This window comes from Sus scrofa, chromosome 9 (assembly GCF_054392235.1).
Source record: "Sus scrofa isolate SSC_HxYL_T2T_F1_AM1 chromosome 9, Sscrofa_HxYL_maternal_Yorkshire_Landrace_v2.0, whole genome shotgun sequence".
Classification (NCBI taxonomy): Eukaryota; Metazoa; Chordata; class Mammalia; order Artiodactyla; family Suidae; genus Sus; species Sus scrofa.
In genome coordinates, this window is record NC_139391.1 from 132804239 (window position 1) to 132828504 (window position 24266).

A 24266-nucleotide genomic window follows, 5' to 3' on the forward strand; every position below is an offset into this window, starting at 1 on the left:
GATGTCTGCTAAAGTTAAATTCTGTTGCCAGATTTGGTGTTTTGGACATTAGGATAATTTGTGCATATAGCCAATCCATGACTGATACTTCCTAAAGCAAGTTTATGTATTTGTTTGTTCACTTTTTAAAAAAATGTTTTGAAGTATAGTTGATTTACAATGTTTCAATTTCTGCTGTACAGCAAAGTGACCCAGTCATGCATTTATATACATGCTTTTTCTCACATTATCTTCCATCATGTCAGGTGAAAGGACCTCTTGCTTATCCATTCTGAATGTAATAGATTGCATCAGTTAACCCCAAACTCCCAGTCCATCCCACTCCCACCCCCTTGGCAACCACAAGTCTGTTCTCTATGTCTGTGAGTCTCTTTCTGTTTTGTAGATAGGGTCATTTGTGGTATATTTTATATTCCACAGAGAAGTGATATCGTACGGTATTTTTGTTTCTCTTTCTGACTGACTTCTCTTAGTATGAGAATCTCTTGTTTAAAGCAAGTTTAGATAGCACTGTTGGTCGAAACTAGATAAAGTGATTGCTCTTTAAAAAATGTGGGAGTAGAGTAGCATGATGTTTGTGCCTCTTAAATGTATTAGAAGGAGACCACAGCAGGAAGTGACACAGAAAATAAGTATCTTATCGAAAAAAGTATCTTGACTCCTGTATGACATCAATGCAGCATTTTTTTTTTTTTTAATTTCTGAGATGTGTTTGAAGTTGCCTGTTGCTGATTATGGTGATCGCAATCTCTGGGTTCAGTAATGAGGTTCTGTAGTCGTTATACAGCCTGTAGTTTGGGTTTGAGTTAAAATTAGGCAATGGCAGTTGCATAGAAAAAAAAATATGTCCATGCAGAGTCGACCTTCTCTTCCATCAGATTTGTTTTATAATTGTTCTTTCATTCTTTGTAACAGTAGAACTTTCAACAGAGTAGGAAAACCATCAAGTTGATTTTAGATAAATGGACTGGTTCCTTTTTCCAGTGCCCAGGCCTCTGAGTTACAAATGTCAGTATAATTCTCCAGAATGAACTTAACGCCATAGTAGTTTTCATAATGGCTTGGAACTTGTAATTACGAAGAGAAAAAGGGTCATGATTTTCACTATGGAAAAGATAAAGGTAAAGAAAAACACTCAGAGTAAGGTAATCCAAGACCTGAAGGCAAGGCTTAATCTTGATGACTAAATAAGGGTATTGCGCTTAGACGTGACAGCTCAATTGAAATAAGGCATCTCCCTTTGCCAACTACCAGGTAGCTTTGTGCTGAGTCATTAGGTCCCCCTAGGGAACACTGGTTTTGCATTCAATAATATCATTTCCTCTGGCACCATCCCTGAAACATAACCCAAAGTCTCTTATCCAAGTCAGAAGCTAGCCCAGTCCACACTAGTTGGAAATTATATATGATATTGGCCCCAGGAAACATGGTTCTTCATAGCTCTTAGAAAGAACTGGGCATGATTTTGACACTCCTGTTTTTGGAAGTTATTTACAGGTCATCTGAAGATTTGTGAGGCTGCCAAAATTAACTTGCAAAAACCAAGAAAGTGATCGATTGGCTCCTTATTTCCTGCGAATGCTCTGCAAGTAATTTGTTCATTATAGTTAGGAAGGCCGAATTGAGACTGAGGGAAACAAAAGCAAATTAAAAGGGAGAGTCGAATGATAGAGAAAATAACCTGTTATTAGAGGGACTTTAGGTCAGCTACAGATGATAGAATAAATTGCAACTATCTATCGTAGTTTATTTTCAATTTTTTTGGTCAGGTTTTACATCTGTCTTCCTAATCACCACATGAACTATATTATTGATGGACAGCATACATATGCCAGGCTCTGTGCTCTGGTCTCTGTATGAATTGTTTTGTTTCATTCTTAAATTACCCCTGTGAAATAGGTACTGTTATTGTTGCCATTCTTTTTTTAAAAATTTTATTGGGGTATAGTTGATTTACAGTGTTGTGTTAGTTTCAGGTGTACAGCAGAGTGACTCAGTTATAGATATACATATATCCGTTCTCTTTTTTTTTTTTGGTAATTTAAAAAGTTTTATTGAAATATAGTTGATTTACAATGCTACGATAATTTCTGCTGTACAGCAGAGTGATTCAGTTACACCTATATACATATCCATTCTTTTTCAGATTCTTTTCCCAGGTAGATTATTACAGGTTGCCGAATAGAGTTCCCTGTGCTGTACAATAGGGCCTCGCTGGTTATCTGTTTTCTATATTGCAGTGTGTCTATCTATACTACTTTAGTAAATGGAAATAGCCTTTTTTTAAACCATTAGTTATGGTTGTTGTTGTTATTATTATTGCTTATGTAAGTAAAGGAATGTAGGAAGAATAAAGACATTGGGGCAGGAAGACTGGATTCTAATTCAATTTTAACTTTTACTATCTGTGAGATACTGGGAAAATTACTTAATCTCTCAGAACCTCACTTAACTCGTCTATAAATATATATAATAGCATTTATTTTTCAGATTGGGAAAATTAAATGAGAATTTGCATCAAGCGGAATGTATACTATATGGTTCAAACGCAATGAATCCTTATAATAACAATATCATCTCTCTGTACATGTTATTAATAAACATTTGACATACGAATACATTTGCAGCAATTTTAGTTTTCTTTAGTGGAGAAAGTTAATCCATAAACTGGGTTTTTGAGAGCATGTATTTATTCTCCTTCAGGCTCAGATATCATTTGTCTAGAATCATGTTTTTTGTTTTTGTTTTTTCCCTTGTATGTACATGTCTTATTGTTACAGCACCCTTTGTTGAAAAGGCTCTTTTTTCCATCATGTTGCTTGAGCAAATTTGTCAAAAATCAGTTGACTATGCGTGTTGTTCTATTTGGGGGCTCTCTATTCTGTTCCATTGATCTATTTGTCTATTCTTTCATCAATATCATATTGTTTTGATTACTGTAGCATTGCAGTCAGGTAGCATTACTCCTCCAGCTTTATTCTACTCCTTCGATATTATATTAGCTATTTGGGGGTCTTTTGCCTTTCTCCATAAACTTTGGAATCAGCTTGTTGATATCTATAAAATAACTTGCGGGGAATTGATTGGGATGGTCTTGAATCTCTAGATCAATTTGAGGAGAACTGGTATCCTGACAATATCCAGTCTTCTATCCATGAATATGGAATATTTTCCCACTTACCTGCTTGATCTGTTTATTTCTGATAGAGGGTATTGAATTCTCTAACTAGAATAGTAGATTCTCCCCCCCCCCCACTCCCTTTATTTTTTTGGTAGGAGGAGTGCATGTGATTTTTGGTTGTAGTATAAGACTATATGCCTTTTTAAAAGCATTCATGGTTTTTTTTTTTTAATGATTGATAATTTCATTTATGTAGAATAAAACTTTGGCTACTCAGAGCTCTTCTGAGTACAAAAAGTGTTTCTCTTTGACAACAAACTTGAATAAAAATCATTGTGAGGAGTTCCTGGTGTGGTGTGGTGGGTTAAGAATCCAGCATAGGTCTCAGCTGTGGCTCGGATTTGAATTCAGTTCCTAGTCTGGGAACTTCCATATGCCTTGAGTGTGGGAGGAAGAAAAGAAAACAGAAGATGTATATCTTTGAAAGATATTATATGCTTCCCTGCCTTTTTAGACAATGCTCATTATTCATGACTTTACCTCTTCTTGATGCTCAATTATAAATCTGAACGTAAATTACTCTGTGATTGAGTAATATCTTCAGAAACTCTTGAATGCTGTATAACTTTTGCTGCTTTATCCTAGCTTTTAGACTGCTATTACGCACTTCTCTGAATTGTCTTAGTTTCTTTTTAATTAGTTATGGACTTTTTAATCAGTTTATAAATAAGTCTATTAAATTAAGAAACGTAGGAGTAGCTTATAAATGTGGGCTTCTCCTGAGATTAAACAACAGTGCTTGAGCTTTGGATAAAAAGACTTTGTAATTTTTTCACTTTCTCAGAGAACTGTATGCATTCTTGCTTTCCAATTCTGTGGGTAGAGTTGTTTTGATCACTAATTTCCAGTTAGGTGAAGTTTTTTATAAAGGCTTCTACCTGTTAATATTTATTATGTGCGTGTAAACTATTAGGCTAACAGAAACTTTTAACATTGTTGCATACGGTGCATAAGAAATGCATTAAAATTAATATAAGTAGTTTGCTGGTTATTGTCTTGGGTCCAAAGGATTTTGAAAACCACTCTGGAAGTGCTATACCAGAAAAGACTTTCATTGAACAGTAACAGTAAAAACAAACTTAGATAATGCAAACATCTTGCTCTGACTTTGCCTTTCTAAGCCAGGATTTTCTTATCACCCAGTACAAAGCCTGATTGTGTACCTAGGAAAGCCTGCAGTCCTGATTTACATTTTTTCTCCAAGGGCTTGGTAAACTCTGTAGAGTAGGGACTGCAGAAAAGTCCTAACAGTCAAACTGTAGCCATATTTTGAAGCATGATCTAAACTTCTCAATTCCATGTGGGGAAAGAGGAGACGATCAGAAAAGGAAAAGCCTCAGGATCAAAGAATGTTTCTGGTATGCGTGTTGCTTCCTTTCTACTGGAATATTTTTGGTTAGTCTCAAGGAAACAGTGAAAACAATTTACTTAGATGCTGTCTTACAAGCTGATTTTAAATTCGTTATCATTTTTCTCTCCAGGTGGAGCACCATTATTCCCACAAGTTCACGGTAGTGGTATTACGTGCTACCAAAGTGACAAAGGGAGCGTTTGGTGACATGCGTAAGTGCCCTTATTTGCTCTTCTGTTGAAAGTACGTAATTATGATTCACTCGTTAGTTGCTTGAATTCCTTGACAAGCCAGGGGCTGTCCCTTCTTCAGATGTGTTCATTTTTGTCTACATATTTGAGTGACTTGCTGATGTTCTTCTATCCATCAGAATAACATTTTATCTTGACCTTACATTAATTGAGTGTACTTGGAATCAGTGAAAATGACTATCTTATGATATACAAATCTTTGGGTTTCAAAGACATTCTATTTTGGAAAGAAGACTGAGTCAAAACTTTAGACCAACTGCCTCTGAAAGTATTGTGCCTATACGGTTTTTTAAAAATGTAGTTTCTCTAGTGCTTATGGCTTTAAGTATGTTGATTATGTGTGGAAATAGCTAGAGAAACTGGTGTGGGACAACTCGAAATGATATGATCCACCGTCTGAGGAAAATGTTGAATTGACGTGTCAGTATCCTTCTCTGTGTTTTCAAATGCAATTTTCCTGGTTAATCTTACCATTCCATTCAACTGTTTGCATTAGCTCCTGCGTCATGGTGTTGGGAATACCAACAAGGATGGGGGAAGATTGTGAAGTGAATTGGGTAAAGTTGTAGATTCTTTCCAAAGTATGAGAATGACGACTTACCCCTGAGGATAGGTTTGGGGGAAAGAATGGAGATGGCAAATTTATCAGTCTGGGGAGCAGGGAAGTCTTTCCTAGACAGGTGGATTTAAACTGGTACTTGAGGGAAAAGAAGGCATTTGGTGTTACGAGCAGGGAGAGTCCCAGGCAGAGAAAACAGCACGTTCAAAGAGATACACAGCAGAGGTGAAGGAGGATAAGCACTGACACAACAAGACTGAGGTTTTATCAGAAATTTAACAGGAAGAATTTGATGACATCTGAGTAAACAAGTCACATGGATTGAGTCTTCACTACAAAAATGTTTGTTCTGGTCATAGTGTGTCAAATATATGGAAGGCAAATGTGGAATATACTTTTTAAGAATAGGAAGGACTTCAGCTTGTTGAAATCATGATGAAAATGGGCCAATAAAGAGATGTTAAATACTAAGAAATGGAAAATTTGAGCTCTGGGCTCAAACTTTTGGTGAATGAAGAAAGATGTCCAAGAAGTTGGTAAAAGTTGGAAGTAAGGAGGGGACCAGGGGGTGAAATCTAATGGCAAGAGTTTTGGATGGGCGTTGCATCCTTGCAGAGGTGACAGGAACAATTTCGTCAAGTCTACTCCGGACCAGGAGTTTATTTTTAAAAATTTATCTCATACATTAATCTATCCCATTTAATCACTCCTTGGCCAATGTTTTTCTTAAGTTGTTCCTAATTTGCTTTAAAAAAAAAAAAATGAGAGTTCACTGGAGAAAGGTTCCTGTGAAAGAGAAGCCACATCAGAAGCCAAATTTAAAAACTGGACCGCCATGACCTTGAGAAAAGCATAGCACACACAACTCTGGAGGTCCTGCTGTTAATTAGAAAAGCCATTCTAAATTCAACTAAAGGCTGTGTTAGTGACTGGCCAACCATGCAAGTTACTGCTCTAATTTGACTTTAAAAAAAGTATAGTTCTCTCTTATACAAAGTAGCAGCAATATTTTCTGTCAGCACAGAGCTGTCTTAGAGACAATGCCTGTCACTATGCTTAAGAGGAGTCCAAGAGCAGTTCAAATTTTATTCTGTGAGTTCCCTTCAACTGGTGTGATCTGATTTCTTAGCTACTTTCCCCATAAGCCCCAGGCACTTTGACCATGCTTATTTATTTATTTATTTTGGCTGTGCCTGTGGCATGCGGAAGTTCCTGGGCCAGGGATGGAACCCAAGCCACAGCAGTGACAATGCTGAGTCCTTACCTGCTAGGCCACCAGGGGACTCTTGGCCATGTTTGTTTACTGTAAGTAGGACCAGAAAGACAGTAATGCTGCAAGTGTCATTTAAAACTTACTTGATCTGACGTTGGTAACGTTACTCAGAAACGAACGTATGTTAATATATCTCATGAAATAGCAAACAAGTGCATTTTCAATCCCCAGTGTGCCCAACGCAGCTTATACCCTTGATTTCCGAAAAGCTTCCTTTTTAAAGAGAAGGACCCAGGGAAGTCATAGCCACTGGAGATTAAGCATTATTAGAAAAAGGATAGTGTTGGAACATTTTGTTAACATTTTTATTCAGCATTTGTAATTTGATTTTATTTTGCTTGTGTTATAAATTTTTGGGGGGGAGGGGATTGTTGCCAACCCTTGATATCTCCTTGATGAATTTTCAGAACATCAGGAGGAGACAGAAAGAAAGAACAGAAGAGAGTCTTAGAGAAATGAATTCAGTGATAAGTTTAGTAAGAAAAAGTAGAGGGACAATATACGGTGACTAAGAATTTATTTTTGAGAAGTTGTGGGAGGTTGTAGTGAGAAAAGGCATAGGCGTGAGCTGTTTTCTAAGAGGCGTTTTGATGATGTTGCTTGGTGAGTTTCATCTAATCAAATCACCAAGTAAGTGGAATTTGGGCTTCTTCTAGATAGAAGTTCTTTAAAGGTAGACAAAGACGGAACTATAAAAAATGTCCTAAGATCTGCAAAGGATGACAGAAAATTACACTCTCTTCTGTCGTTGATAGTGCCTACATTTACTTAAAAATTTCAATAAAGTTTTGAATGGTGGTAAAGAAGGACAGATTACTGTTGGGTTTTTCTGCTTTGCCTGTGTAGGTGGACACTTTCTCAAGGAAGCCACGTGAATCAAAGAGTTGACATCTAGTAAAGTACCTATGTTCTGTTTTTTTCAATCTAATACTAAGATTATATCTATATTTCATTTTGTCCCTTGATAAGTCATCCTATTCTCTTCTTTCTTTTCCTCCTTCCTTCCTTCCTTTCTTTTTCAGGCCTCACGTGTGGCATATGGAAGTTCCCAGGCTAGGGATCAAATCAGAGCTGAAGCTGCCAGCCTACGCCACAGCCACAGCCACAGCCACGCCGTATCCGAGCCATTTCTGCAACCTATGCTGCAGCTCATGGCAACTGGATACTTAACCCACCAAGTGACCTAGGGATCAAACCCACATCATCATGGATCCTAGTCAGGTTCTAACCTGCTGAGCCACAACAGGAGATCCAAGTCATCCTATTCTAACTAGCTGCATTTAGAAATACCATCCTGTATTCCTAAAATATCATAATTTAATCAGCAGCATCCCATAAACTATCTTGAGAGGAGTCGGAGCTGACATTTTCATCATAACATTTCACTCATTTCCTCATTTTCACCTCAGATCACTGGGCCAGCCAAGAACAAAACAGCCCCTTCCCAGATGTGGTTGCTCATCTCACTATGTTCCAAACACATCATTTATACCCAGTGCTGCAGTGGTGCCAGCCCTTCCCTGCATTCTTATGCTCACGTCATATGAAGAGGTAGTTTGAAGTTCAAATGTGCACCTGACTCACCATAGTCTTATTTCAAAAAATAAGTCATTTGCATTAATTTGACAATATTAACATGTAACTGGGAGTACGTCACTCGTGCCAGGCACTAAGTGTTGGGTGGATTATTAAATATTATATTAAACTCGCTATTTTGCATCATTCCTTTCCTTTTCCAACAGGAGACATGTATGTGCAGAATGACTGCAGTGACAGCACAATTTCAGTTGGTAATATAGTTTTCTTTGTGCATATGTGAAACAAAACACACCTCCCTGGCCGCAAACCTCATTTTATAACCAAATGAGATAGCTGGCACAAAGGCTACAGCTCCCTCGCTGAATTTCTGCTCCTTTTAAAAAAGTGTTAGGAAAATGCAGATCATACATTATCATGGAGGCTCATCTCAGAATTCAGAACTAAATAAAGCCCTGTTTCATCCCCTAAGATGAAATCAGAGAATGAATACCGTAGTGTTTTTTAAAACGGTAAAATACCATACCAATGTTAGATATTTTTGATACCCTAATGTCAACTGAAAAATATATATGTACAACCTAAAAGTTGATGGTAAGTTTTATTTGGGGCAAAATGAGGCCTTAACCCCAGGAGGCAGCATCTCAAGTAACCCTGAGAAAACTGCTCCAAGAAGGCAAGGGGGAGCTGGAATACACAGGAGTTTTGCAACGAAAGGGTAAGTGGTAGGAACAAAGGATTACTGTTAAAAAGGAATTTAGTGCTTTTCTATGTATAGGAAGCTGCAGGGTCTGGAGTCACTGAAATCATTCCTTTACGATGCACCTCAGCTGTCTGGGGCCAGTATCCTCTGTTTTCACATCCTGAGGTTCCTCAGGGCTCACTCTTGGGAGTGGCTACAGTCTGATGGCTGCTAAGTAGCAGGTGTTCTTTGTTTTCTTCCTGCGTCCCCTCGGGGCTCACTAGGTTCACCCTTGGAGGTGGCTGCAATCACTGATGCCTGTGACATCTTTTGTTTACAGATATGGCAGGCAATATTTTATTTCTCACTAAATATGCGTATGTACTGAGGATTCTTTTCTAGTCTCATTGGACACAAGTCTTTCTTTACAAAATTGGCATCGTAAATATTAGGACTTCTAAGGACAGTTGTTGGAATGCAGATGAATCTATTGTCCTTAAGTACTCAGGAAACCACAGAGCTTAAATGCCAACATTTAAACTTTATGAAAAAATGTATACATACTTGGGAGAATTGTGAACTCATTGTCTTTAAACCAATTTTTCTAAGATTGTACTGCTTAATATTTTGAGAGACCTTTTTAAGGATTTTTTAAGGATCCCAGGCTTTCATTTTTCATAATGTCTTTGTGGGTAAATGATATTTTATTTCAGATAAATTTTTAGCAAGATCTTGCTCAAGTCTAATTTTAAAATAGCAGGTTCAAGGCTGACCTAATATCTCCATATGGTGCTTCTCAGGCTTTAATGTTGATATGTTTCACTGGGAGATAATTGTCAAATGCAGATTCTGATTCAGGAGGTCTGGGAAGTAGAGTCTAACATACAGGTGATGCGGACATTGCCCATCCATGGTCTGCATTTTGGGAGCCAGGGTCTAGGCAATTTCTTCTATTTTTATTTTTGCTTATCCTGAGGCTATAGAGATTAAAAACTCAGATAAAAAGACCTCTTTAGATATTCCAAAATGGAAGTTACCACTAAGCTCATGGGTTAAGAATTCAGCTGCAGAGGCTCAGCCTGGGTTCGCTCCCTGGCCCAGTGCAGTGGCTTAAAGGATCAGGCTTTGCTGCACCTGCAGCATAGTCACAGCTATGGCTTGGACTCAGTCCCTGGCCTGGAAACTTCTCTATGTGTGTATGTGTGTTGGTGTCCAAAATGGACAAAGTTTCTAATTTTTTTTTTTTTTTTGGTTTCTGCTGATTTTACTTTTTTTAAATGCAATAATCATGAGCACCTTAATACTTTTTATTTTAAAAATCCTATGTAGGATTAATTACATGACTTACTACATTATTCTTGAGAAGAATGATAGAAACAAATACAGATGCCCTAAACATAGCACAATTACATTATAAAATTCTGAATTGTTTATGCTGTAATCATGATCATTCTAGATTGAAAGCAATGAAAAAAGTAGGGCAGGAGTTCCCACTGTGGCACAGGGGTTAAGAACCTGACTGCAGCAGCTCAGTTCACTGAGGAGGTATGGGTTCAATTCCCAGCCCTGTGCATTGGATTAAAGGATCTGAGTTGCCTCAGTTGTAGTGTAGGTCTCAGCGCTGGCTTGAATTCATTCCCTGGCCTAGGAACTTCCATATGCCGTGGGTGCAGCCTTAAAAAAAAAAAAAAAAAAAAGAGTAGGGTATATATTTTTACGTTTCAAAGATCACAGTGCATACTTAAAGTGAAATGATCAAATGTATGGAAGGTACCATATATGCACACATTTCCCAATATAGTCTTCTTCCCTGGTACACATAAAGGTATCCTCCATAAATATTTTGATATGGTTTAATGCTCTCTCAATTTCCTAATTCGATTTTATTGAGACAGATCTGAGCACCCAGGCAGGGTAACTCTAGATACTCTGCTTTTCGTTATGCTAACATTTGAAGTACTGTTTTCCTCTCCCCTGCAAAGACCTTCGGTTGAGATGTGGCACGTCTGTGGGATACTCTAAGTATGTTGTCTGCGTGAAATTTGAAAAAGTACTTCTCCACAAAATAAGTTTAAATTGCTGTCTTTCACATATCGTCAGATAATGAGTACAAAAACAGGGTGATTCAAACAGAATGGAAGACTTCTAAAATATTCTGGACACAGGAGAACGCCTATATCATTTTTTTTTTAGATTCCACATATAATCAATATCACATGATATTTGTCTTTCTCTGTCTGACTTACCTCACTCAGTGTGATCATCTCTAGGTCCATCCATGTTATACAAATGGCATTAATTCATTCTTTTTTATGACTGAGTAATATTCCATTGTGCATATGTACCACATCATCTTTGTCCATTCCTATATCAATGGGCATTTAGGTTGCTTCATGTTTCGTCTGTTGTAAATAGTGTTGCAATGAATATTGAGGTACATGTATCTTTTTTAAATAAAGTTTTCTCCTAACATATGCCCAGGAGTAGGATTGCAGGATCATATGGTAACTCTATTTTTAAGTTTTCTCTCTCTGTCTCTCTCTCTCTCTTTCTTTTTTTTTTTTTTTTGCTTTTTAGGGCCATGTGAGGCATGTGGATGTTCCCAGGCTAGGGGTTGAATCAGAGCTACAGCCGCCAGCCTATGCCATAGCCAAAGCAATGTGAGATCCAAGCCACATCTGTGACCTACACCACAGCTCATGGCAATGCCAGATCCTTAACCCACTGATCAAACCCGCATCCTCATGATTCCTAGTCTAGGCTCGTTAATTACTGCGCCACGAAGGGAACTCTGTATTTTTAGTTTTTTGAGAACCTCCATACTGTTCTCCACAGTGGCTGCACTAATTTACATTTCCACCAGCAGTGTAGGAGGATTCCTTTTTCTCCACACCCTCTCCAGTATTTAGGTAATTTTCAGTTTTTCACCTTAGAGGCAAGAAATATCCATTCTGAATTCCTGGGTTGAGTTAATTATTGGAGCCATCTTTTTTTCAGCTTAAGAGAAACAAATGGTGGAATAGCACTTCCACTCTCTTTGTGATACTCTTGGGCACAGTTCACTCCTTTGCTCCCCTGACAGCTGTCCAGATCTCTGTTTAATACCTGCCACATGTACTTGTAAGACTGGGGCCTGCATCTTACTCTCTTTTTAGAAAATAAGTGCTTAGCCTTGAGTCTGGCATAGTAGGAAGGTCTCAGAGAAATTTGGATGAATGAATAGAATACATAAATATATGTAACTATACGTTTTTTGCGTATTGCTTCTTTTTGTCTCAGAGAGAATTTTATTTTTTTTTGTTTGTTTTGTTTTTTTTGTTTGTTTGTTTTATTTGTCTTTTTGCCATTTCTTGGGCTGCTTCCGCAGCATAGGGGTCAAATTGGAGCTGTAGCCGCAGGCCTATGTCACAGCCACAGCAACTCGGAATCCGAGCCACATCTGCGACCTACACCACAGCTCATGGCAACGCCGGATCCTTAACCCACTGAGTAAGGCCAGGGATCGAACCCGCGACCTCATGGTTCCTAGTCGGACTTGTTAACCACTGCGCCACGAGGGGAACTCCCTCAGAGAGACTTTTAAAAATTTAATTTCTATTTTTTGTAGATTATAAATATCTATGTTATTTCTTTCCATTGCTATCTAGAATTTTCATGGATTTCAAATTTTATACCCCCTTTGGGTTTATAACCTAATTATTCTTGGATTAATTACAGAGTTTCAAATATTATTTTTTATAAATGGCACTGCTACCTTGTCTGAATCAAACTAACCTCAGCCCTTAAGTTGTGATCGAATATGAGTTTTGGTTTATTCATATTTTTGGAATATTTTTGAGAATCCACCTGTGATTCTAAAAATTCTAAAATAATTTCCCAATGGACATTTTATGGAAAATGATTGCGAGCTGAGTGAAGTATTCCAGAACACTTGTCTACCTCTCATCTCTTATCTTGTATTTTCTATGTGGTAGGGAAATAAAGTGTGTACGGGAGGAGCTCCCTGTTCCTCCCTCCTTTAAAATACCATGCATTTTAGTAAGTTGTTAAAATGGTTTTGTGAGTACTGTTAGTCCTTTTCCTCTGTATTTAAATTTCAGTTGTTTTTTTTTTGTTTGTTTACACATATGTATTTGTGTGTCTTAGATCTGACCAATGCAGTGCATGAGCCTGTCTTTGACATTTTGTTAGCATCAGGTTATGCTCGAGGGGCTTTTCACCACCTTTATTCAGTGCTGCACGGAGCTATATTCTAGTGGTATATTTGGCAGCCATGCCTTTATGAGCTAAGAAAAGCAGGTTCCTGTCAAAGTGAAGAGTACACTACCAGTTCTAATAGGGACACAATGTACATGTTCTTTCTATTTTTTTAAGACCTGTCAGTGCTGGATTCTACTCATTTAGTAGGATTTATTTTATTTTATTTTTTTTTTATTTTTTATTTTTTTTTTGTCTTTTGTCTTTTTGTCTTTTGTTGTTGCTATTTCTTGGGCCGCTCCCGCGGCATATGGAGGTTCCCAGGCTAGGGGTTGAATCGGAGCTGTAGCCACTGGCCTACGCCAGAGCCACAGCAACGCAGGATCCGAGCCGCATCTGCAACCTACACCACAGCTCACGGCAACGCCGGATCGTTAACCCACTGAGCAAGGGCAGGGACTGAACCTGCAACCTCATGGTTCCTAGTCAGATTCGTTAACCATTGCGCCACGACGGGAACTCCCTAGTAGGATTTATTTTATATGTATATATATATATATCTATCTCAAGCGTCTTCATCTTAAAATACTTTTTATATTTTTCATATATATACTTGAACATGTTAATGTCCTACAAACTGAAAGGAAAAAAAACCCCTTAATTTAAGGATTCTGGCCATAACATGCAGTGGCTTAATGTGGGGTCTCAGCTCCTAGACCAGGGATTGAACACAGGCCACAGTGCTTAAATCACTGAAGTCCTAACCACTAAGCCACCAGGGAACTCCCTGAAAAACTTTCTTAAAGCTAATTGATATGCCACCTTCTTATCATATGTTAGATGAACTTTCTTTGCCAAAAATCATATACTACTTCTATATTGAACAGGTGTGATTAATATCTAATGGAATCAAACTAAAAACATGTTTAAATGGCTCTTAAATTTCCAATGAAAAGTATGCTCTTAAAGTTTTTATTTCAAGAAGTCTTCTGCTCTAAAGTTCCTGGGCTGGGGGTTAAACCTGTTGCCACAGTTACGACCTTCACCGCAGATGCAGCAACATCGGATCCTTAACCCACTGTGCCGCAAGGGAGCTTTCCTCGTATATTTTACATTTTTTAATTTTTTAAAAAATAAAATCATGTGACAGAGATTGAAATGACTAGTTAAATGTAGTTGAGGTGTAGTTAACTTCTGCCTCTTTAGAAGTACTTTTTCATTTTCACTTCTCATTTGTTATATCAATATATTTTTTCATGAAATACTTTAGATGAAATTCTCAAGAAAATTATTTTAAGTTGATGTCCAAGGGTAATCCATATCTCAAATGAAATAACAGTTTTGACATTTTAACTTTGCTTTTTTTTTTTTTTTTTTTTTTAAAGGGCCATACCCACAGCTTATGGAGATTCCCAGGCTAGGGGGTCTAATTGGAGCTGTACCTGCCGGCCGACGCCACAGCCACAGCAACACAGGATCTGAGCGACATCTGCAGCCTACACCACAGCTCACGGCAACGCCAAATCTTTAACCCAATGAGCAAGGTCAGGGATCGAATCTGCATCCTCATAGATGCTAGTCAGATTCATTAACCACTGAGCCATGACAGGAACTCCAACATTTTAACTTTGGAGAAGAAATATTAAAGAAATATAAACGCAGTCAGTACTTATCCCAGCAGGCTCCATTGTTAACGTCGTCAATAAATGCTGAGCACCTGCTATGTGCTTAGTAACCATCCAGGGCCTTGAAGAAGTACCAAAGAAATGAGCATAATACTTATGGTAGATAACTTTATTGAATGCCTACTTCATACTGGAGAGGAAGCAAGACTTAGTGGTTAGAGCCAGGCCTTTGGAACTGGCTTACTTGAATTCAAATCTCCCTTCCATTATTTTACTATTCACTATTAACCATGGTGAATTTGAGAAAGTTACTTGGCTTTCTCAGGTCTCAATAGTTAAACCCCTTAGAAATTCCCACTGTGGTGCAACAGATCTGCAACATCTCTGGAGCACTGGGACACAGGTTCGATCCCCTGCCCAGAACAGCGGCACAGTGGGCTAAGGATCTGGCGTTCAGCTGAGGCATAGATTGCAGCTGTGTCTCAGATCTGATCTCTGGCCCAGGAACTGGGGGGCCAAACAAAACAAACCAAACCAAACCAAACCAAAAAACTCACCTGGGGGTAATAACTTCCTCCTTGATTTTATAAGGATTAAATGAGATTATGAAGTGCTTAGGAAAGTCCTTGATGCATAATGTGCACGATATGTTTGTTAAATAAATAAACAAAAATGCTAAGCAGTGTTCTTAGGGCTTTTCGTTACACTTAATTTACTCAATTCAGTAACACTATGAGATATGTGATATTTTAATTTTAATTTTACCAATTTAGAGATTTGTTTAAAAACATTATGTAAATAGTCCCAAATCACACAGCTGTTATGTTTGGGGCTAGAACTCAAGCCTGTCTCACCCCGATGTCTACTAGTGCAGCAGCTTTGCCTTTGAGCTATTTATGGTCTAGCTGGGAAGATGAAATGGGTGTAAATAACTCTTTGGAAAACCAACTTAAGAGAGTGTGTACTCGGTAATTGTTAATTGTAACTGTGTTTAGGTTATACAGTATTGATGATCTTGAAAAGTGTTGGCAGTAAGCCTCCAAGAAGACTTTATAGCTTGAATGGCGATTGAGATGGGTTTTATAACTTAAGAGTTTTAATGTATGGAATGGATATGGGACATTTCAATTTGGAAAAAAATATAAGAAAAGTTTTAAGTAGTATTGGCATGGCATATCTAATATATGTTAGAGAATGCAGCTTTTTTCTTTTCTTTCACTTTTTAGGGCTGCACCCACGGCATATGAACGTTCCCAGGCTGGGTCTAATCAGACGTACAGCTGCCAGCCTATGTCACAGCCACAGCAATGCAGGATCTGAGCCACATCAGCGATCTACACTACAGCTCACGGCAATACCAGATCCCCGACCCACTGAGCAAAGTCAGGGATCAAACCTGCATCCTCATGATACTAGTCAGATTCATTTCCACTGAGCCACAACGGGAACTCCCTATTTTTTTTTTTTAATTTTATTTATGTGTTCTTTTTAGGGCAGCACCTGCGGCATATGGAAATTCCCAGGCTAGGCGTTGATTCAGAACTGCAGCTGCCAGCCTTTATCACAGCCACATCAATGCTAGATCCGAGCCTCATCTGCAACTTACACTGCAGCTTGTGGCAATGCTGGATCCTTAAGCCACTGACCAAGGACAGGGATTGAACACACATTCTTACGGATACTAGTCAGGTTCTTAACCCACTGAGCCACAATGGGAACTCCAAGAACAGATCTCTTTTTAATGATTATTCTAGTGAATAAATGTCAGGTAGTACAGATAATGCCTTGCTTTGGAGCAATGGCTCCAAATGGGGACCAATTTTGCCCACTTGGCACATGGGTTACTATCTGGAAGACATTTTTATTTGTCTCAACTAGGGGAACCTACTGGCACTGAGTGGATAGAGGTCATGGACAGCTCCCCAGAGCAAAAGATTATCTGGCCCCGAATGTTAATAATGTCGAGAACTCTTGTTTTAATAAAAAAGAATTATTCTTTCAGAGAGTAGAGTGGAATATATATTTTTGGATTATATTTGTAATAAAATTAATAATACAGCTAAAATTAAAAATATAAATAAATGTTTTATAATACTACATAAGAACTTCTGGAGTATTACTTTTCTCTCCAACCTAAAGAGATTACAAGAAACACTCCTAGATTATAAATGTTTAAAAACGCGTCAAGCAGAAATCCCGATAACAGAAGTATTTTTGTTTCCTTCCAAAAAAGGCATCATGGATGTTTAAGTAAAAGGGCAGGGCAGGCAACAACACAACTTTCAGTTCTGTGTTAGAGCTACATTTGTCTTTTGGGGGGGTTGTGTCCCATGTATGTGTCTCTGTTCTCTCATGGAATAGCAGCATTCCTGACAAGGAGTCATTTCTACCTTACGCTGGGTAGTAGCTCGCTTCATTAATGTAGGTCAATTGTTAGTACACAATGTACCAAGTCACTTGTGAGTAGAGTTATTGGGCTTTTTTCCTGGCATCCACTTGGCTGATGGTACATTCCGATAGTTTAATTTCCCTTTACAAAGGGAAACGTGATGCTGAGAAACACCATGATAGATCTGAGGCTGTGAGAAAAAGGAAAATGAAAAATAGACGTTCAAATTAGAGGCTCGACTGATAAAGGGATCCCCAAATAGTGCTAATAAAAGTGCTTTGTGATTTGAAATGAGGAAAAAGTATTCTATGATTATTTGGCTGCCTTGGTCGTAAGGGTTTTGCTCTTTCCAGTATATACAGAATCTCTGCCAAAGTTCTGTCTTACTAAACCACCTTGAATTCGTCACTAACTTTTTCAGCCTCTGCATTTCCAACAATTTGCAGGAACTTCTCATCAGCATCTGTAGCCCTAATGATTCCAATTTTGAGCCCTTTCTAGAGGGAGCAGGGGCTGCCACCTGTCGCTATGTCCCTTGGTACTTTACCCTGTTCCTTGGAGTTATTAAAGAAGGCTAGCTGGGATTTGAAGATTTATTGGTTTGTTTATTAATTTTTCCATTTAGTACTTGAAAATTAAGGTTAAATACAAATACACTTGGGAAAACTAACTGGTCTTAATACATTAAATGACCGACACTGATATTTGTATATTAAAATACAAATAAATGTGGCGGAACAAAGCTCCAGAGAGTTGAGACACACTAACCTAGAGTAAAAAGAAGTCATGTACCTCCCATGATATAAAGCCCCCTGTTCTACAGTTGCTCAGGTCCAGTTCATCGCCCTTACTTCAATGGTATTTACTATGTTCCTTATGTTCCAGACTTTGTGCTAGACTCTTGGACATAGTGGTGAATAGGAGAAATGTGGTTCTTGCTGTCGTCATGTTTGCAGTTTAATAGAAGCAAAAATAAGAGTTATTTGTGCTGATGTATTTGAAAGAGCAAGGAATGTGGCTTCAGAGAGTATCAGTTAATCTCCTGTCTCTAAATGACTTTGCTCAACTTACTCAGTGCCTCTGAGTCTCAGTTCCCTTACTTATGTGATGAGACTCATAATACCTCCATCAGCAAGTTGAAGCTTTATGCGGAATTATTTTTATTTTATGCAGATGTCCACAGATGGGGCTTCTAGGGAACGTGGTTGGCAGTACAACTTAACCCATTAGGAAAATAGAACAACTAGTTTGACTTGTGAACTAGATAAGGAGGAGCAGAGAAAGAACATCTCATTCCACTCATGTTTTAAGTCTCTGGACCCTTATCTTGGATAGTCTTCGGACAAGGACAGTGACTTGAGTAACATTTAGTTATGAGTTACGAACGTTTTGTTATCAGCTAAAATGTCAAATGAAAACATAATGATATACATAAGCAAAAGAGAGGCAATGTTCTCTTAGAACAGACGCTTCTGCCATCAGCATAACGTGTAGAATGTGTGAAATATGTGGATTCCAGAGATGCTTTGTGGCCTCAATGTTGACTTGTGATGTTCCAGCGTGTGGTGGAGGAGGGTCACTGATGGGAAGGAAACCTGGGGTCTGATGGTGGGGGCTCTTGTGGGCCTTTGTCACTGTGTTTAGACCTGCCTTCCTAGGCAGTTAAGGTCAAATGGGTTTCACAAAGACAGTTGTGGCAGCATTATGGAGAGTGGCTTGAAGGTGGGAAAATAAGCAACTTCAGAAGTGTATGAATAGGCCAGCTGACTCAGCTGAACTGGCTAAGTTATATTTTGGAGGAATTGAGGAGCCAGCATATTAGAAGTGAAATAGGTAAAAGTTGGAGACAGATCAGATATGGGAGCTATGAGGAAATAACTCTCCTGTTTCTGGCTCAGACAGCTGGACATAATGGTACCATTTAATCAAATAAAGTCAGGAAAAAGAGCAAGTCTTTACTTTAGTTTTTTGGTTTGGTTTTGCTTTGTTTTTCTTTTGTTTTGCCCTTAGTGAAAGAAGTTCAAAATATATTGTCAGCAATAGATTGTATATGGACATATAATCAAGAACCTTACATTTGTTTTGTTTGTACCACCTCCTCCTGGCAGCCTTGAGGGAATGCAGGAATGCATGACGGCTGCCACTTAAACCTGAAGATGATGGGCTTTCAAGGATCTGAGAATAATTATACTATAGGATTGATGTATGCCACCTGGCTTGAAGGATGCACATTGAGTGTTTTTAGGATTCTGTAAATAACTGTTAACTCCTTTTCAAATTGGTTTTGACTCTATGAGCACTCAGCTTTTTAAAGGGTTCACTTCTTTTTCAAACATTTTAATAAAGATCTTTAAACAATATGAAGATAAAATCCACAATGTCATGGTGAGTTGAAGGGAGAAAAGTTAAGATACAAGGAGGAAACATTTAGAGAAGTAGTTAGGGAATCAGAAATAATGATAGGCACAAAAGGAGGAGATAATCGAACAAAAGAAAGAGGTAATTGCATAAAGCATGTTGCGTATATACAAAATCAAATGAAAATTGAGAAAAAGCTCTTTGAAGTTTATATCGAAGTTGTAATAGGGGCATGGTGATTGCCAGGGGAGGGGGGTGGATATAGAAAGATGTTGGTCAAAGGGTATAAACTTCAAGTTATAAGATGAATGTGTTCTGGGGATCTAATACACTGCATGGTGACTCTAGTTAAAGATGCTTTATTATATTCCTGAAATGGCTAAGCGAGTAGATCTTCAGTGCTGTAGCAACAAAAAAGAAATGGTAATTATGTGAGGTGATAGAAATGTTAACTCATTCTACTGTGGTAATCATTTGTGCATCAGGTAATCATGTTGCATGCCTTACACTTATACAAAGTTGTATGTCGATTTTATCTCAATAAAGCTGCAAAAAAAAGTTATAATAGAGACAATAGACTGATTATGGTAATGGAATCAGGCAGAACACACTAGTTTAGGAACTTATGGGTGATGGAATTTAGAAGCAGTAAATACAAACTGTATTTATTTTTCCAAGAGCTTTGATGGAGGAAAGATCTTGAGGAATTGGCAGAATTAATAAAATTGTGTTTGTTTTTTAGGATGCTTAGTGTTTGTTTATATTTATAGGTTGAGAGGAAGTAGCCAGGGCTGAAGTAAATATTTACAGATTAAATTTGGGGTTGGGGATAAATAAATGAGAAATCCCTGAGTGGAGGTAGAATAGTTTGAAATTGAGAGAAGAATGTTATGGAAACTTTTTCTTCTAAGACATCAGGGAAGAACTGAAGAATGAATAAATGCAATTTTAAATTGTAAATATATTTTTAAAATTGTGATGTATCGGGAAGAGAAATTGGAAGAGAATATTTAATCCTCTCTTTTTGTTTTCCTAGTACAGTGTAAATATGAATTGTGTTCTCGGATGAGGAGTAGGAAGGAGGGTAGGTGACCTTGAAAAAAACAGTGAATGTTTAAATAGCCATGTGGAGGGTGGAACTTTAAAAAAATAGAGATTAGTATATGTTTGGTCAAGTTAATAACAAAATGGTCATTGGGCGATGCTGAAATAACTAATGCAGAGCATTCGTTTCTCCTAAGAGCAACTTAGAAAACACAGGTTAAATTAATTTTTAAAAATATCTGAGGGATTGAATAGCTGCTGCGTCAACCAGGATTTGAGGGACCAAGGATCTCAGAAAGAAGAGAAGCTGTTGAAGTAGGACCAGTATTCTGCAAGCCTCCCTCTCCTCAATCCACTGTGTAGCCTCGAGAGATTTGGGGATGAGAAGGATGTGGGATGTGGCCAAGCAGTAAAGAAGCAGGAAATCCACCAGAATTGTTGGCGATCTCAAGGGACTTGGGGATATAAAAACTGGATTTTAGAACCAAATCAGTTAGAATGTGAGGGCTGAGATCCCTGAGAGCAGGGAAACCTGAAAGTCGATGACTTCACCATGCACAGGAGCCAAATTTTTCAGCAATACAGGGCAACAGGCTAAGAAGCAAACCTAAAATATGAGAAAAACAAAGCAGAGTTATTGGCAGTCTTACAGTGCTAAGAGGGAAAAAAACCCAAAAAACTGGATATCAGAACTGCCAAATAAAAGGGGCTTAAAAAACACCCTGGGCTGTCTGTTGAAAAGCTTTGAGTGGGAGTGAGTTTAAGTGAAGTTTACAATGATTTAAGTCAATTCAATTTTTGTTTAAACTAAGCAGATCCATCCCATTCTCACTTCCTGACAATGAATAAGATGAGTGTGCTGAGGAGGTAGATCCAGCTTCCCCACAATTTTTCATAGAAGGTCTGGCGTTAGGTCAAGAATTTCCAGGTAGACCAAAAAAATAAGATCAAGGACAATAAGTAGATCTGCAAGAACTGGATGCGGTCTTTAAAATAACTAGGGTTAATATGTCCAGGAAAAGAGATGCCAAGATGGAAAATTTTCCCTGGGAACCAGATATATAGAAAAGAAGCAAATGAAAAATTTAGAATTAAAGACATAGTAAATGAATGCGACACTCAGTGGATAAATTTACTATAGTTTGAAGAAAGGGAATTAGTGAACTGAACGGGTCAGTAGAAAATATCCAGATTGAAACACAGAGGACAAAAACAGAAATAAAATATGGAATTAAAGCATAAGGAATATCTAGGACATGATAAAAAGAAAAAACAAAAACACCGGGGAAGAGAATGGGGCAGAAGTATTATTTGAAAATACAATGTCTGAGGGTTTTCTCTCACTGATAAAATGTTGTTATGAAACTCAAGGATAAATACAAAAAAAATACCAATTTTATGCATATTGTAAAGCTGCTGAAAACTAAAGGCAAAGAAAAAGAATCCTAAAGGCATCAAGAGAAAAAAGACACATTCAAAAGTGTGTTCCACCATAGAACAGATAGATGTCATAAGGTAATAGAAATATATCTTTTCTTTTTTAGAAAGATGATCTTTGAAGGGCTGAAATAAAATAACTCTCAAAATAATCCTGATGAAGTTAAAGTTAGAGGACAAACTACCTGGTATCAACATTTATCATACAACAATGATAATTAAGACAATGTGGTATCAGTGGAAGCTTAAATGAATAGACTAATGGACTAGTAAACTAATGGAAGTCCAGAAACAAACTTACACGACCACTTGATTATTGAAAAATATTTATATTGTAATGTAAGAGTTAAATGTAGCATTTTGAGGTGTTCCTGTCGTGGCTCAGTGGTAATGAACCTGACTAGGATCCATGAGGATGTGTGTTTGATCCCTGGCCTCGCTCAGTGGATTAACTATCCAGCGTTGCCATGGGCTGTTGTGTAGGCCACAACTATGGTTCTGGTCTGGCATTGCTATGGCTGTGGTGTAGGCCAACAGCTACAGTTCTGATTTGACCCCCTAGCCTGGAAACTTCCTTATGCTGTGGGTGTGGTCCGAAAAGGACAAAAAAAAAAGTAGCATTTTGAATAAATGATGCTGAGTTTATTGGTTATATATATTTATATAAATATAATATATAATATTCATATATATTATATGTATATGAGAATATAAGTATTAACACCCATCTCACACCTTACACAGAAATTAATTCTAACTGGATTTTAGATATAAAGGTAAAAGGTAAAGCAAAAGAGATTTTTGAAGAAATAAATACAAGCCATTTTATACTAGAATAGCTAAAGTTATCTTAAATGAAAGGCAAGAAACACAGACTATAAGGAAACTAGTGGATACACTGGACTATATGAAAGTTAGGCATTTCTTTTTATCAAAGAACATCATTAAACTGGTGAAAATATAAACCAGATTGGGAAAATACATTGTAATAAGCATGTGGCTGTCTAAGGACTCATACAGATGTGTAAAGTACACTATACATTAATTTAAAAAAACAAGCAAACTAATAGAAAATTAATGGACAGGAGACTTGAGTATGCCTTTCACTAAGAGATTATCCAACAGGAGTTCCTGGTGTTTCAGCAGGTTAAGGATCTGGCGTCGTTAATGCTGTGGCTCTGGTTACTGATATGATGTAGATTTGATCCCTGGCCTGGGAGCTTTTGCATGCCATGGTCATGGCCGAAAAAAGAACATCCTCAGACCAATAAAAACCAATAAGAAGAAATACTCAACCTCATATAGCCATCCAGATGGTGTGGATTAAATCCACACTGAGATACCAGTCCCGTGCCATGCTGATCCCTGATCTTTTGTATGGGATATTTTATTCCTCTCTGGATGTTTTGAGGGTCTTCTCTACCTCTGGCTTGAAAGTTTCATGATGGTGCACCTTAGTGTGGGTTTTCTTTTTTAAAATAAATTTTATTGGAATATATCAATCAATCAATCAATCCACACCGAGATACCCTTACATATCCACCACGTGTTTAAAGTTACAAAACTGTCAATGTTAAGTATGAGAAAGGATCACTGACATGTGAATATGAACATCAGGGCTACAATGGCATAATAATTCCATGTCCAAGAAATTCCATTCTTAGGAATTTCACAACAGAAATGTACATATGTGTGCAGCAAAAGCCACATGCAAGAATGTTCGTAGCAGCACCATTGGTAATAGCCTAAACTAGAAACAATCCAAATGCATGCTAAGAGTGGAATGGAAGCACATCTTATCACGTTCATACAATGGAACAGTTTGCATTAATAATTAATGAATGTGTTATTCTCTGCACCTTAATATGAATGAAGGTCACAAGCTCAGTGATGAGCAGAATAAACCAGCCCCGGGAGTCTATAATGTTACTACTGATTCTATTCATATAAAGGTTACGAGAAAAGAAAGGTAAAAATGTTCTTTGGTGATAGAAGGCAGAGGGAGTGGTCACTCTTCTGGAGGGAAGTGAGGAATGTTTCTGGAGCACTGGCAATGTTCATACCGCGATCTGGGTGGTGGTTTCACGGGCGAGTTCATTTTATGAAAATTCAACAAACTGTACAGTGACAATCTGATTTTTTTGGCACATATCATATCCTTCAATAAAAATATTACATTAAGAAAAGAACTAAGCTGTTATTGAAATTCATACATTTGTAATGGGGTTAACCATCACTTTCCTTTACGCCAGCAGCTCAACCAGCATAGTACAGGAGTACTGAAAAGATTGGCAATCATAAAACATTTAAGTTTTTTTTGGAGTTCCCATTGTGGCTCAGTGGTAACAAGCCTGACTAATATCCATGAGGACACAGGTTCGAT

At 37.8% G+C, this 24266-nt stretch overlaps 1 protein-coding gene across 43 annotated transcripts in view; it reads left to right on the forward strand.

Annotated features, from left to right (window-relative positions):
• Positions 1–24266, forward strand: part of PLA2G4A (phospholipase A2 group IVA) — a 369657-nt gene that overhangs the window by 248093 nt on the left and 97298 nt on the right. For all 43 annotated transcript variants that reach the window (XM_084977979.1, XM_084977978.1, XM_084977999.1 and 40 more), the window contains one exon: positions 4663–4744. In XM_084977979.1, the coding sequence (XP_084834105.1) occupies positions 4663–4744 (82 nt within the window). The remainder of the gene's footprint in view (positions 1–4662; positions 4745–24266) is intronic.